This window comes from Leptidea sinapis, chromosome 38, assembly GCF_905404315.1.
Source record: "Leptidea sinapis chromosome 38, ilLepSina1.1, whole genome shotgun sequence".
Classification (NCBI taxonomy): domain Eukaryota; kingdom Metazoa; phylum Arthropoda; class Insecta; order Lepidoptera; family Pieridae; genus Leptidea; species Leptidea sinapis.
Genome location: NC_066302.1, coordinates 4315820 through 4331491, shown reverse-complemented (window position 1 = coordinate 4331491; position 15672 = coordinate 4315820). Strand labels below are relative to the sequence as shown.

General features: G+C 36.9%; 1 protein-coding gene across 3 annotated transcripts; it reads right to left on the bottom strand.

Annotated features, from left to right (window-relative positions):
- Positions 1-321: 321 nt before the first annotated feature.
- LOC126975867 (uncharacterized) lies at positions 322-14235 on the bottom strand. 3 transcript variants are annotated; one of them, XM_050823947.1, is made up of 9 exons: positions 13999-14235; positions 13612-13872; positions 9123-9399; positions 7669-7841; positions 6323-6368; positions 6130-6232; positions 4778-4934; positions 2962-3122; positions 322-1558 (listed from the first exon to the last, which is right to left on the bottom strand). In XM_050823947.1, the coding sequence occupies exons 1-9, from the start codon at positions 14035-14037 to the stop codon at positions 1171-1173; spliced, it is 1605 nt and encodes a 534-aa protein (XP_050679904.1). In that variant the 5' UTR covers positions 14038-14235; the 3' UTR covers positions 322-1170. The 3 variants fall into 3 exon arrangements, with proteins under 3 accessions (XP_050679904.1, XP_050679906.1, XP_050679905.1); XM_050823949.1 differs by lacking the exon at positions 13999-14235 and having other exon boundaries at positions 9123-9386; positions 13612-13988; XM_050823948.1 differs by lacking the exon at positions 13999-14235 and having other exon boundaries at positions 13612-13985.
- Between the last annotated feature and the right edge of the window lie 1437 nt (positions 14236-15672).

Sequence of the window (15672 nt, the reverse complement as noted above, 5' to 3'; positions counted from 1 at the left end):
TCTCTCAAGTTGTACTAAACTGCACTCCATGAAGTAATTCCCATTTAAATCTGTTCATTACTTTAGGAGTCCATCGCGGACAAACAACGTGTCACGCAATTTATATATATTAAGATATTTTGCATATTATTGATTCCACAAATGATTTAAGTTTTCTTTAGTGTTAATTCCGCCAATATTTGTCTTCAAAACAATTAACACTAAAGAAAACTTAAATCATTTGTGTAATTATGGATTTCCGCAAAGTAACGCCTAATTTAATATTTTTTTTTTTATTATTGGTTCCACTCAAATGATGTTTGAAAGCAATAAATAATAATACACTTTTATAAATATAGTTTATTGCACAAATCACATTAATTTTGGCATGCGGTGATCACATGCAGTCCAAACTCTTGTAGCACCTTCGATAAAACTAAACAACTTATCTGAAATATCTCTGATAGATCGTTTTGATAGACTAATACTTAGATCATTGATACGTCTAGATAGACTATGACAGCTGTGAAAACGTCGAAAAAATTGAATTTAGAACGAACCTCTATTTTGAGAAATTCATGCACACTAACACTAAGTGTCATACAAATCGCGAGTGTAAGACGTAGGTTGTAGTCACGCACACTAAACTAATATTCCTGGTCTGTTTTCATTGGTTGTCTCACAGCAAGAGACTATCTAGACGTAGATATTAACTAAGCACGAATACTAACACGAATGAGTCCAAAAAATAATTGCGAGAACATTAGTTGATATGACGTCATACCCATTTGTAAATTAATTGTAGTTATATTTAGCTGAATATAATATTATCTATTATAACAATTCAAAACATCATAAGGAATAAATGATATCTAAAACTTCTCCCTATTGAAAACCCTTAACCTTCCAAAATCGGGAAGTGCCCTTTGGCACACCATCTTTCATATACACCATTATCGAAAGTGCCATACGGCACACTGTGCCCTGACCAAATTCCGAAGCTCATTTTGTTTATAAGATAGTTTATTTGCATGGTCTTATAGCTTGTTTCAATAATTAATATCTTATATATTCTCTCATATTATCCTAATTATACGAAATCTATTAATAAACGTAAAATAATAAGCATTGACAGGCATACCGCGGCGCGGGGGCACTTGCCGATTAAGGAAGGAATAATTAATTTATAATTTAGATTTTAGGCTGTGCCCTGGCTCTCTTAGATTTAACCCCAGTCCTGCCTCTATCCTCCAACTTCCGTTTTGTTGGTGTTCGACATTCGGAAGCATCGTCATCTAAATTCATAGTCTTTATTGCTTCCCGATGCTCTTGCAGAGCGTCGCGAGTATTTGCGGAAGTATCAGTAACTTTAGGTATAACGCGACTGATACTTGTAGTGTTACGTAAGAATACTCGTTCTTCAGGAGTAAGAGCGTCAGTGACCGGGTCGGGAGCACTTTTTTGTGAAGCGAAACCCTCTGAAGCAAGTTGGTCCACCAGCGGTGAGCTGCCCGTACGGAAAAAGGATGGGAGGACCAACAACAAACAATCGCGTTGTATTTCTTGAGGTGATAAATCACTGTAATAAATGAACAAATATAAACTTAACATATACCTACATCATTTCTTAATTATTAACAATTTGTTATGTTTTTAAAGTGATAACCCTCACTTCTAGGACAAACAAATAAAATTCGAAAACAAAATTTTATGAACGATGCGGCACTATAACCCACGACCGTTCAGTGCGACTACGCTTCTAACTGAGCTAACCGTTCGAGTGACGTATCGTCATAAAATCTTGCATGCTTTGTTCAACTTTCAGGTTGTGGTTTCATCTACAGGATCTACTTTACAGTTGATAACCTGCTCAATCCTTATATTTGTTGAACGTTGAAACGAATGAAACGTTGGATGAGGGCAGCGCAGGACTGATCGTCGTGGAAATCTTTCGGGGAGGCCTTTGTCCAGCAGTGGACATCTTCTGGCGTGATCATGATGATAATACTCGTAAATAATCTTAAACAAATTTTATCATCAAAGGAACATTGTCATGTCAAATTATTATTTTTGCTAAGATTTTTTCGGTGTTATTACAAAAAAAATAAACATGGCTTAGACGCGTATTTTGTAAGACAGTGATCTAACTATAACAACGTCAGACCTTTCGGAGTTTATCTTTTTCTATTACAAAACAGTGTTTAGTTTGTGTTTAAGTAAAACGTCGTTAAGGACAACATCACAAAGTATATTGTCAGGTGTCATCTATCTGTCATCATATAATCTAACGGCCGTTTACAATAACGTTTCTCTAGTTACGGATAGATTGCTATCACATATCCATAGTTATGTCCAATGTAGATTGAGGATATAGTCCAATGCTATCTGTCGATAGGTTAAAGGAAAAGTTAGTAAGCGTTAAAGGATAGATTTGTCTACCACTAGTAAGTTAAAGTAAGGATAGATAGGTTATTGAGAACGGCCGTTAATCTTCCATATGAATATGATCTATCTGTTAGACACACCTTACAAGCTTCGACTCGTGTTTAATCAATAAAAAGCAATATATAACTATATCTGGTCGCTAACTATGGGCCTGATAAGAAAGGTCATTGTCACTCAGAGGGCAATGGAGAGGGCTATGCTCGGAGTTTCCCTGCGAGATCAGAATCAGAAACGAGAAGATCCGTAGGAGAACTCAAGTCACCGACATAGCCCAAATAATTGCGAAGCTGAAGTGGCAGTCAGGCAGGATGACAAGATGAAACGACGATTTCGTCAAGATCCCCGGAATACGTTGGATGAGGGCAACGCAGGACCGATCGTCTTCGGAGATCTTTGGGGGAGGCCTTTGTCCAGCAGTGGACGTCTTCCGGCTGATGATGAAGCAATATCTAAAGATTGTTGAACGGTAAACAACAGAAAGACAACACATGTTTAACCTTTTTGTAATACGTTAAAAATCTCACTAGGAATACTCACTCATCAGTGGGCTGCTGTTGAACAATACCGTGGGAGTACAACAGCTTCATGAGTTTAGTGGCGTTGTTGAGTGTGAAGTCGAACTTGCGGACCAAATCTCGTACGCTGACGGCCTGCACTTGACGGCATATATCCAATGTGCGACGAAATACACATAGGCTCTGCGGTTCGTGAAATTATGAGTGAGTGCGACATTAGCATCGCCCTGCGGTTTTACCTAAATTCATTCTCTGCTACCCCACAACATTGGAAATGAAATATAGTTTATTGTAATATACCAGTGGGGGCTCCTTTGCACAGGATGCCAGCTAGATTATGGGTACCACAACGGCGCCTATTTCTGCCGTGAAGCAGTGATGTGTAAACATTATTGTGTTTAAGTCAGAGAACCGTAGATAGTGAAATTTCTGGACAAATGACACTAAACATACCTATGTCTCAAGGTGCCGCTCAGAATTTTTGGGTTTTTCGAGAATCCTGAGATACTTCATTGGAATAGACGCAGGGCGTATCAATTATGTCACGGTCAAGCCGTTCTTAAGCTAATAAAGGACATACAGACAGACAGTCAAGTATAAAAAAATCGTAGAATCGGTGTCAGAATTTGGGTGATCGTATTGGTAATCGTCAACAAATTGTGATCCACAATTTATAGGGGAGGAGGTACGAGATGCGCTCGGCGTCTTTTGTTATTTATCCAAGGCTTTCGAAAGTGTTGTACATGAAACATTGGTCAGAAAACTTCACCATTACGGTATTATAAATAAAAGATTGAAGATGGTTGGACTCTACTAAAATTGTAGATCACAAAATGGTGGACGTGAATGTCAAGTGGTTCTCAAACATTGGGGGTTCTACAGGGTTCTATTTTAGAACCTTTTCTATTCATGATTTATATTAATGATCTCCCTTATCTAGCTTATAGATATCGAAATGTGTACTTGGCTGATAATACATCACTCATGTTTAAAGTAAAACGTTGTTTAAGAAATTAAAACGATGAAAACGAAGCTCAAAGTTAAACGAGTGAACGATCAAATTGATTGATTCAATCGAATGTACTGTTTAACATCGAGAAACTATAATATATAGATGACACCGCTGTTTTTCTTGGAATACGTTAAATGAACACACATTCTAGCGCTCTACAAAGCGCAGGTCCGGCCACATATGGAGCATTGCTGTCATCTCTGGCCTGGCGCATCACAGTATCAGCTCGATCCATTTAACCGTGTGCAACGCGGAGCAGCTTGAATTGTCGGGGACCCAGTGCTCTGTAAAGGGCTGGATCTCTTGGCGTTGCGTAGAGATGTCGCTTCATTGTGTGTCTTCTACCACATTTATCACGGGGAGTGTTCCGAAGAGCTGTTTCACCTGATTCCTGCTGCCGAATATCTAAAGCTTATCTACCTTCGATTTGATTCCCCCACGACACGTCACAAATTAGGATATCATCCCTACCATCTAGATGTATGGCGGTCCTCCAAAGTGCGGTTTTAAGGGGGTGCTTTCTTCAACGTACTACAAAGCTGCGGAATGAGCTGTTTCCGGGACGATACGAGAAGGGTACCTTTAAAAATAGCGCCTACAAACAAAGGCCGGCAACGCTCCTGTGATTCTTCTGGTGTTGCAAGAGAATATTTGTGTCCTGTCAACTAGGTACAGCACATAAATTGTAGAGTAAGTGCATAAAACAGATGCTCGTCTTGGTGCTTTAGAGCGAAACTAGCGCGGTATAAGTGGAAGGGCGGGGTAGCATCAAATAAGTCGCAGTGCCGTTTAAAACATAAAAATCCAATATTATTTCACTGTATACCTCTCTGTTGCGAGCGCTGAGCGGAACTAGTCTGGCGTCAGTGGGAATGCGCGTTTTATCATTATCGTAGCACTTGATGCAACAATGGTTAGTGGTGGCAGGAACATCTTCGTCCAATATGCCGTAACACACGGCGTGCTGTTTTAACTTGCAGTATCTGCCCGTTAAATTGGCTCACTTTAACTACGTCATTTCTAAAGCTTTTATAAGTATTATTCATTAGCTATTCATCAAAAAATCTAAAATCGGCTGGCCGTATCAGTCGTCACGCCAGCATTAATGAAGTCATCCGCAGGGCATTTGCCGCTCTTAATATACCAGCTGTTTTAGAGCCAAATGGTATTATCCGCTGCGATGGCAAGCGTCCTGATGGAATGACGCTGGTGGCTTGGGCATGGGGAAGGGCGCTGGGGTGTGGTACGCGACTATCGTTGTCACTCTGGCTCCTTCTCATGTCCAAGTTATGTCAGTTGGTGCTGGGGCTGCTGCTTCGACTGCCGAAGACGGCAAGCGTCGCAAATATTATGTTAGTCTCGGCGCGGAGAATGTTCAAAATACTATCTTCGCGCTTCAATAAGGCTACTGGAAACCCAAGCGCTGTAAGCTATCTCGGTCAACAACGTATCAGCCTAGCTATTCAACGCGGAAATGCTGCCAGTATTCTAGGTACACTTCCACGTAATGATAGTTTAAATTTTATGTAGTCATAGTATTTTAAATGTAGTTATAAGATTTGTTTTGTTTGAATAAATAATTATCACTTGGCTGGAACTACTTTAAGCTTTAAGTATATGCTGGGTCCACACTCCAATTACCAACGGCCAAAGCCTTTTAAGAAACAAATGAGGTGTGTAGGGAGAGAAGAAAAGGGCGAGCTTTTGCTTGAATTGGTTCGCTGTTTGTAGGGTTACGTACTTTAAAAGGAAAAAACGGAACCCACATAGGATTACTATTGTCGCATCGTATTGAGTTAAAATCAAAGTTGGAATCATTTATAGGGTACTATGGTGGTATACCAAAAAAAGACAGTCAATTTTGAATTAAGTTAACAGTGTCATGTATATCCAATGGTGTTTATGTATAGAACGTCATTAGGGGTATCGTATGAAAACGTTTCGTTGGCAAAAACTTAAGCAGATTATTAAGAATTTTTACGATGTTTTCGATTTATGACGAAGAATGAAAGAACATTTTCTCTTCATTATAGGTCGGACTCGCACTTGTCTGTGTATGGACAAGGGAAAGGTACCCACATACTATCTTCTTAGTTCCTATGCTTGAATGATACATTGGTGGTTTCAGTTCGCCGTTGTTTTCGCTATATGCTTAAATGTTAATGAAACGAGACTTACTGGCAAGTTAGAAGTTCGGTGAGGGTCATTGATTCATACATCTCGTATTTATTACACGTACAACACACCTCGGTGCCGTACCCTGTGGGCTGCGTCGCAGGCTCTGGACATACAAACAATGAGACAACGGATATTTTACATATTATTGACCTTCATAAGAAAATAAAACGTGTTGGGGCAAAACTAAACTTACCACCAATATTCGAATTGCTCGATAGCATTGCAGGGTCTTCAGAGGCCTGGAAAAACATTGAAATGTTACTAATGAAGCCACTGCACTGGGTGTAATCTTAAGTGTGTGTGACCAGGCCATTATTTATTTATTTATTTAGTTATGAACTACCAACAGAATTACATTAACATTAAACAAGTCTTAGGTGCAAGGGATACACATAATTATATTTATAGGCAGTTACAGCATGTAAAAAGTAAAAGCTAAATAAAGTTATGTAAATGTTAAATTTATACAATGAAAGGTACCAAATACCAAAAATAAAATCACACAACATCACAATTTTAATATCTACGATTCTGCAGCGGTAGATATCAATCTACCGCTGCAGAATCGAATGTCTTAATTAATTTATCTTTAAATTTTTAAGACACTCGTTCTTACATCACTATTACAGATATCAAAAAATCTCTAAACTGATATCGAAAGTACGGTACCTAATCAGTAAAATTACATCAATAACTTTTTAAAAATAAAACGAGAAATATCTAGAATTTAGATCACTCCCATACATTTAGTATAGTGACGAGTTGACGACCCATAGAGCCTAGTGGTTAGTGACCCTGCCTGCTGAGTTAGAAGTCCCGGATTCGAATCCCGGTAGGTTTTTTTATATAAGAGGGGGCAAACGGGCAAGAGGCTCACGGGATGGGAAGAGGTGAGGCTACCGCCCATGGACATCCGAAACAACAGGAGACACCTGCTGTATGCTTTTTTCTTGAAGGTCCCTAAGTCGTATCTGTTCGGAAAAAACCGCAGCCGGTAATTGATTCCACAATGTGGCTGTGCGAGGCAAGAAGTTTCTTGCAAAACACGCGGTTGTGGAATGCCAGACGTCACCATGTTGCGGGTGGTAATTTGCACGTAATATCAATCAATGGTGATGGAATTTGGCTGCTGGAATCAACCAGAACTGCTCCTCTGAGCACTCCACGTGATAAATGCGGTAGAAGATGCAGAGACAACCCAACATCTCTACGCAATGCAATGACAAAGAATCAAGCCGATCGGAGATGGCTTGATCGTCGATGATTCGAGCCGTTTTTTGTTGTATGCGGTCAATTATTGGAAGAAGCTGGTACTAGGGAGCACCCACCCAGAGGTGAGAACAGTACCTTCTCCATGTGAGGCCGAATTTGGGCCTTATTAAGTTGCAGGCGGCGGCTTATAGCAAAGTACAGTTTCGCCTTACTTTTAAATTAACTGAACGCGAAATTTAATATTATTAAATGTGTTTTTTATGTGTGACTGTTGTTATTATGTGCCGGTGAAGGCTGAGATAATAATTAAATTGTGAAATAGCTTACGATAGCCTGGTCACTAGAGTGGACGGCCGCCCTGAAGTAGTTATGCGCGACCAGTCGGTGAAATGGCGTCTCCACGCAGCCCAGCCGAGTGGTCATCGCCAGGGTGAAGGCCAGGGGGTCCTCGGGTTCGGTAGCTTTCTGGTAGCCGGGAGCTTGGTAATCCAATGGCGCGCCTAGTATCAAGTACAAAATGTATTTTTCGCAATATTTTGTAATATGGCTAATAATTTATCTACTGTTAGAGAGTGAAATAAAAATAGTGTATTCTTATGATGACAGGATATAAATGTATAACTTTAGTCTTCCTTAGTCAGTCTTAAACTCGCGTTACACAGCCGAGCGTGACGGCTCAGTCTCATTCAACACCTACAATCAACGAGCGACGTTATTATTCATTATTTAACTGCATATATTAATTTATTAAGTACCCACAGAGACAATTTTGTATTTACAACTGCAGCTGAGAGTATTACATAGGACTACCTACATTGTAAATGTCCTACAGAATCAGTATAAAGTGTAGCTTTAAGATTTTAATTTATTCTTATTCAAGCAAGTTAACAAGCGCTACCGACGTCATGACCTGCAATAAGATATCCCAATTAATAATTACAGTGTATTATATTATGTAAAAAAAAAATTACCTACTTAAAAATTTCACCCTCTTCGTCCTTCTTGCAGTGTTCTATTGTTTGTAAATAAAATAATCACTCTGTAGATAAAGCAACAATACTTGTAGTGTTAATATTGAGGGTATTTGTAAGTTATTTAGTTTGTAATGTTGTTCATAAAATTTCTTAGCACCTAAATGTTTATGCCTTTGTTTTGTTTTTTTTTCTGTATAAATAATATTTGTATGTAGTTTTAAGTTGTTTCATTTTTCTTTAAACATAAGTAATTTAATTTAAGTAGTTAATTAAGTATTAAACTTTAAATTTAAATAATATTATATGTCTTCCGACGACCTTATTGTACACGGTAAAACTCAAGTGAGTTTATGTATGTACAATAATTGTGTTACCTTTAATATGTATTTTGTTAATAAGAAATAAATAAATAAATAACTAAGTCATTATAGTGTTAGTAATGTTATTTTATATAAATATTATCACTGATTAGAAATAACTATAATAGCATATAATATTCAGAACTTTAGTTAACTTGAATCGTGTAATAGTTGGCACTACAGCTGTGCCAACTAGCAGTTTGTAGCATCATCACGGTAGACGGTCGTGCCCTATATAAGCCACAGCGCTATGTTTGAGTATATATACTTATTGTAAATTGGGGAATCTATGCCCTAATTGTCAGTGATTATTGTAATTCTAGGTGGAAACTTTAAAATACAGATATAACAGTTTTATTATGAGCGTTTAAATCACCAACCCCTTCTACACTTATAAGTACCTGTTCTTTACAAGAACATGTTTAAAAAAGTTGATTGCAAAACTTACTATCATTGTAGTACAGCCTTAAGCCGACCTCGTAGTCGGGCCTCATGTCTGGACACGAGCTCATCACAGCGACGCACGACTTGATCAAGAAGTGCGTCTTCTCGCGAATGTTTTGAAAGCTGTACTTGCTGCTGCGCGAGGTATTGTCGCGAAAGTTGGATTGCACGCTCATGGCCGCTCCCTCGTCCTCCTTGTACGTATACTCGAAGATGTGATGCTCTACGAGGCTCTCCAAACTGCTCTCGCCGTCGTAGAAGCACAGCACTAGTTGTTGCAACTGAAATATTTTAGCCTATTTCTCGACTTAGTGCATAATTGGTCGGAGATCTTGTGTTCCCAACATCTTCACATTCTACACTTATATACATTATACATCCTTCATTTGTGATTTCAAACTTGGGGCCGTAAAATCCTCGAATGGCGACCACGTACCGGAAGACGTAGTTCTGGTTTCGGTATTGTTCGCAGAATACACATAATTAATATTCTTTTTAAATGTATAGTTTAACTTTTTTTATCTACACCCATGCTTTAAATCATCTAATAAAGATTCTAAAACAGTTAGCTTATTTACAATACTACGAATACATAAAATTAAAACTATCATTACGTGGAAGCGTACCAAGAATACTGGCAGCATTACCGCGTTGGATAGCAAGGCTGATCCGTTGACCGAAATAGCTGCCAGCGCTTGGGTTTCCAGTAGCCTTATTGAGGCGCGAAGATAGTATTTTGAACATTCTCCGCGCCTCTGGGCCCCACGGGCCAAGTGTCTCGACAAAATGTATAGTTTATACTTTAGATATTATAATTTGTATTTTATTTCTTTTATATATATAACATTTTTTGACCTCAATTAATAAATAAGTAAATAACAAGTTCACATCAGTTTTTAATAAACATAAAAAGCCAAAAAAAGTAAAAAAAATATGTTGAGATTTGCGACCCACGCATAAGAAACCGCTTATCAGTAATCAATAGAGAAAAGAATCAAAGGTCCGTATTCCAGAAGTTTCAATTCGTAGGTAACCACAGTTATGAAGTCTGACAAAATACACAATCACGGATTACCAACGTATTGAGTCGGTTGGAATACGGTCCTAAAATGGAGGCTTGTACTTACAATCACAGCAGTAAGTAAAATAAAGCGAAACCAAACTTTCACCTAAAATTCCACTCTTTAATTGACCTAAATATTTAAATAATTGATTTACGGCCGTTTTCAATAACCTATCTATTCTTGGTTTTACTTACTAGAGGTAGACAAATCTATCCTTTTACGCTTACTTACATTTCAACAACCTATCGACAGATAACATTGGATTATACCTATATTGGACATAACATTAAACGGTGATAGCAATATATCCGTAACTAGAGACACGTTATTGAAAACGGGCTTTAGTGTATTGTGTGGGAGGAGGTGGGAGATATCTTTGCACAGTATCTGACAGCTAGGTGCCATGAAGTAGCGATGGGTCGTCGTATTCCGCGTGAACGAAACTAAACCGTTCATTATCTTTCATCGACTAGTTCAAGTCGTGGACTGTAGTCACTTACCTGTATAAATATGGTATTTAATACTAGACAGGCTGTTCCATATATTTGACGGCAAATTTTTTGTGCCTTTTTGAAGCGCCTCTCGCGAGCGTCCAGAGAACTAATTTTGACGTATAATACAAATGGTATCACTGACTTGTATAAATACCACTGAACAGGCTGTTTCATATATTTGACGGCAATTTTTTTGTGCCTTATTTGAAGCGCCTCTCGCGAGCGTCCAGAGAACTAATTTTGACGCATAATACAAATGGCTGCAAAGGAACGTACAATACTCTGAAGTATTTTTGCATTTTGAATTGATTTCGTTCTCTTTCCATGCTATTACTTTAACGTAATAAAGTAAACATATTTTGTGAATAGTTTCCCAACATCTACCGATGTTTGCTGAGGTTGAGATCACTAGTTTTAGTACCACAGACTCTCGCTACATGGCCAACAGCGCCAAAATTTCGAATATCAAACAGGCACAAAAGCACTTTGACAGCCGCCAGTCCAGTGGTATATAGTAGAGGTCAGTGACTGTAGTTCATTCTTGCTACCAACTTCAATGTAGAATGTAGATTGTTGACGCAAGACAGACTATTACGCGAAAACCGAAACTTTCACCTAAAATTCCACTCTTTAATTGACCTAAATATTTAAATAATTGACTTACGGCCGTTTTCAATAACCTATCTATCCTTAGTATAGCTTACTAGAGGTAGTCAAATCTATCCTTTTACGCTTACTTACATTTCAATAATTTATCGACAGATAGCATTGGACTATTGGCCGTTTTCAATAACGTGTCTCTAGTTACGGATACATTGCTGTCACCGTTTAATGACAAGATCTTATCTATCCATAGTTATGTCCAATATAGTTTGAGTCCAATGCTTTATGTCGATAGATTATTGAAATTTAAGTAAGCGTAAAAGGATAGATTTGTCTACTTCTAGTAAGTTAAACTAAGGATAGGTTATTGAAAACGGTCGTATAACTGTATTGGAAATAACTATAAAACGGCCGTTAGACAATGAATTGAACTAGTCCATTTAAAATACGTGAACTTGTTGATTGAACTGGTCCGCTGGTCCGGTCATTCAACGCCCATCGCTACCATGAAGCAGTAATGCCAATGAATATGTTATACATAAGTATTGTATATCGGTTAGAAGTGCGCCGTAGCTAGTGAAATTAGTGGGCTAATGAGCCTTAACATCTTGTGTAAATGTTACGAGCGCAATTGTGATGTCGCAATGAATTTTGGGTTCAATCATGAATCCAGAACGGCACTGTATTGTAATGGGCAGGGCGTAACACTCAGCAATGTCAAAGAATACATAGGTTATAGTTGCCAACGTACTACGTCTATACAGGATGGTTTTTTGAGAAGGGCTTGTGATGGCCAAGTCGGAAACTACGAAACTTAGAGGGAAGTCGTGAAAGGAGTCATGCCCTCGATTTATAAGAAACCAGAAACTAGGTTTTTACCTAACTAATAAGTTGCTCAAAATGGTATTTGTAGTGCTACCCGCGGCGATGCTCATAACACTGATGTTTCCGAAAATTGTAATTAATAACATCATTAATGTAAATATATTTAAACTCCTGTTTTTAACGCTTTATCCCTAAACATACTCACCATAATATTTTCACTCATACTCAAACCAAAAGAAAAGTCTAACCTCCCCCCTCCCTAATTTGTTAATGGGGGGAAACGCCTACAATTTGGTTCTGGCACTCGCTGCCGCGCGTTGTTTTAACTGTTCTAACATAACCTAACCTAACCAATTTTAATGAATTGTAGTTGATAAAATACTTGTGGTAATGTTATTTGAATACCGCCAAACCAAGTACCATTTCCTCGGCTAACATTAGATTTGACTCTGCATGCTTTTTTACTGCATATAAAAGAGCCCAGTCCTATTGGATGAATATACAATCGTCATTGGTTTTTTATGATAGTTATAATTTTTTTTTCATGGAATCATTCCTTTGCTTTCAGCAAGGGCAAGAGCTTGCTCGCGCGTACCCAATCGCTGATAGGTCCATTATGAATAAAAAGAAATCTAAACAAAAAAGATATGACTTTGAATAATAGTATAAACGATGGTTATGTTGAGAAAATATAGGAAAACAAATAAAAGCATAATAGATAATTATTGCTACTGACATTATGAACTTGAATGCTTCGGAATTATTAACATTTGAGACAATTTAATTAGGAATTGTGATTTTTAGGGTGAAAAATGTTAGGAAGAACATTTTCGGATTTCTAATTATTGGAGTTGAAATTTTAGGTGAACTTTGGCGCACCCAAGTTTTATTCCGTGCAAAAAGAATAAAACAGAAAATTTGGTATTTCCTTTCATTTTTAGTACTATATATCTTAACAAAGATTGATCCTTGTCAGGAGCTCCATTTGTTCAATAATGCAGGATGTAATTTTTTTTGAAAAATAACTTGGGTCGATTTCCGTCTAAAGTTCAAGAAATTCTAAAAAACCATATATGCAGTTATTGGTTTCTTATAAATCGAGGGCATGACTCCTTTCACGACTATCCTCTTAAGTCTCGTAGTTGCCGACTTGGCCATCAATACCTTTCTCAAAAAACCAACCTGTATACGTGCTTTTGTTACTAGCTCATAACCGATAATGTCTATTTTTCAATCAGATTTTTCATATAGAAAGTCCCTACCTACTGTATTTTGTGAGTAACAAAATATGATGAGCGAAGCCATAGAAATCGAAATAAACAAATAATAGATAATAGATTTATTGAACGACGGCGAACACGCAAGATTCTATTCTCTATTGACTCGGCTTATAGAAAACGCATTACCAATAGTTATACTGTTATAATATAAACAGCTCTTTGATGAAGTAGTAGGGCAAATTACTATGAATTTTGTTCTAATATGATAAATGTACAAAGATACTCACATATTTTTTATCAAAAGCTTCAAATGCTTGTGTTAGTGCTGTGCTTAGAAACTGGGCAGACTCATCTGTACATTTTTTCTTTAATATATACAACTTTGCCCCTGCAAATTTTTCCGTCGTAAAACTGTCTTCCGGGAACACATTTCTCAAATATGTTATTGTACTAACAGCCACAGTGGTCAATTGTTTCATAAATATTACAGAGCTTGTATAGTTTTCGGTTATTTGAGTTGGAAACACCTTAGCCCATTCTCTTACTGCCTGAAATTTCGATAAATTATTTATGTATCTAAGAATTTATTTATTTTTTTATTACAATAAGAATCTTTAGTGATTTCTGCAGATTTAACAAAAAATCACTATGTATCCTATAATGAAATACTTCACTTGAGAAGTATGGTTAATAGTATTCATAGCTGTCATCATGGCCGTATAAAAATTGTTAGCAAACACAGTGTAACAGAGTTTTTCACAATTTTAGTCACTGACGCGTATATTAGTATAGAATTTTCCCGCCTTTTATTACATCACCCGTAGTTCGCCATAAAGTTGTTGTTGTTGTAATTCCATTCGTCCTTTCTAGGACAGGCAAAGGTCGGTATCATGCAGCCTATTAAATCGTACTGAATTTTCTGTGCTAATAATGTCTTTTAAAGACAAAGCCTATTCATATATTTTAAAATATTATTTTTGAAGTTATACTTCTTTAGGCGCGTTATGAAAAAGAAGTGAGAGTGAAATTTTAAGATGCGCGCGCATCACTGTAACACAAAAGTAACATTCAAAGAGAATTTAAACACTACGTTCAGTATCATTGATTGAAGTTGGTCCTCAAAATTTCTGACGTTTTCGTCATTCCTTATTTTTTTGGTTTCTTCGTCCATTATTAGGCCAGGCAAAGGGTTCAAGACCATACAGCCGTATTCATTATTTATTAATTAATTGTCAAAGCGACCTTTGCAAGATTTCTACAAAATTATTCTTTCTAAAAACGTAGAATAGCTCGAGGAACAAGTCATTTTAATTATTTCTGCTTCGTTAGGCCAAAGAAGTATAACTTCTTGCGTGCATACATAAGTACACACACAATTTTTTTTTTCATTATAATCGTTATAATGATTCATCTGAATGATTGACAGCAACAACAACTTTCGGATGCGCTTTGTGTTATTTCTTAAATGTAAAGTATGATTTATCGATTCAGTTTGATGTATTAAGCATATACAATGTGACTAAACAATTTTTTAATAACTTGTTGATACTTACTTCAATATTTACTTAACATACAAATAGGCGTTTGATATTTTTTACATTCCACCAGGTGAGCCACTTGCCCGTTTGCCCCCTCTTATATGAGAGAAATATTTAGTGACATAATAATTCTCGAAATATTATTTACTAAAATATTTTACTGGCTAGATTAAAATGACAATGATTCTTTTTTTAATTTTGACACTTACTCGCATAGAGGTACTAACAAATGACGCATTAATATCAATAGATGTCTAGTTTTGATAATTTTACGTAAGAAATTTTAAAAACTATATAAAATGCTGGGTCCTGATGGCACAACATATCAGAACGATGTATCAGTGAAAGACGAAGAAGATACAAGTTTTCAAAAAAGTAAAAGAATACCCATCGAAGGCACTAGTGGCATGGAATTAAATTCTCTAAAGAGTTCGAGGAATTGGAAAAAATCAATAACTAAATTTTTTCGTAACCAACTTCGTTCTACCAGGTCTAATGATGTAAGCTTGTTTTATTATTTAAATACATAATATTTTTACAATGACCAATCAGATTTATATTTAAAAAAATATATAATATTGTTGGTGTGCGTTATTATCATCAAAGTTTGACATTATGATAGAGCCATTTTCACCTTTGGATGCTGCAGCATTTGGTAGGAATCCACAACTCCCACTTTGTCAGGATTTTCAGCCATGTAGTTCCCTTCTATATTGTTTCCGTTTCCCTTTAAACTATCTTTATTTAACTCTGTGTGATAAGTTTTAGCAGCTGGTAAAAGCAATATAATATTAAACAAAATCTTATATT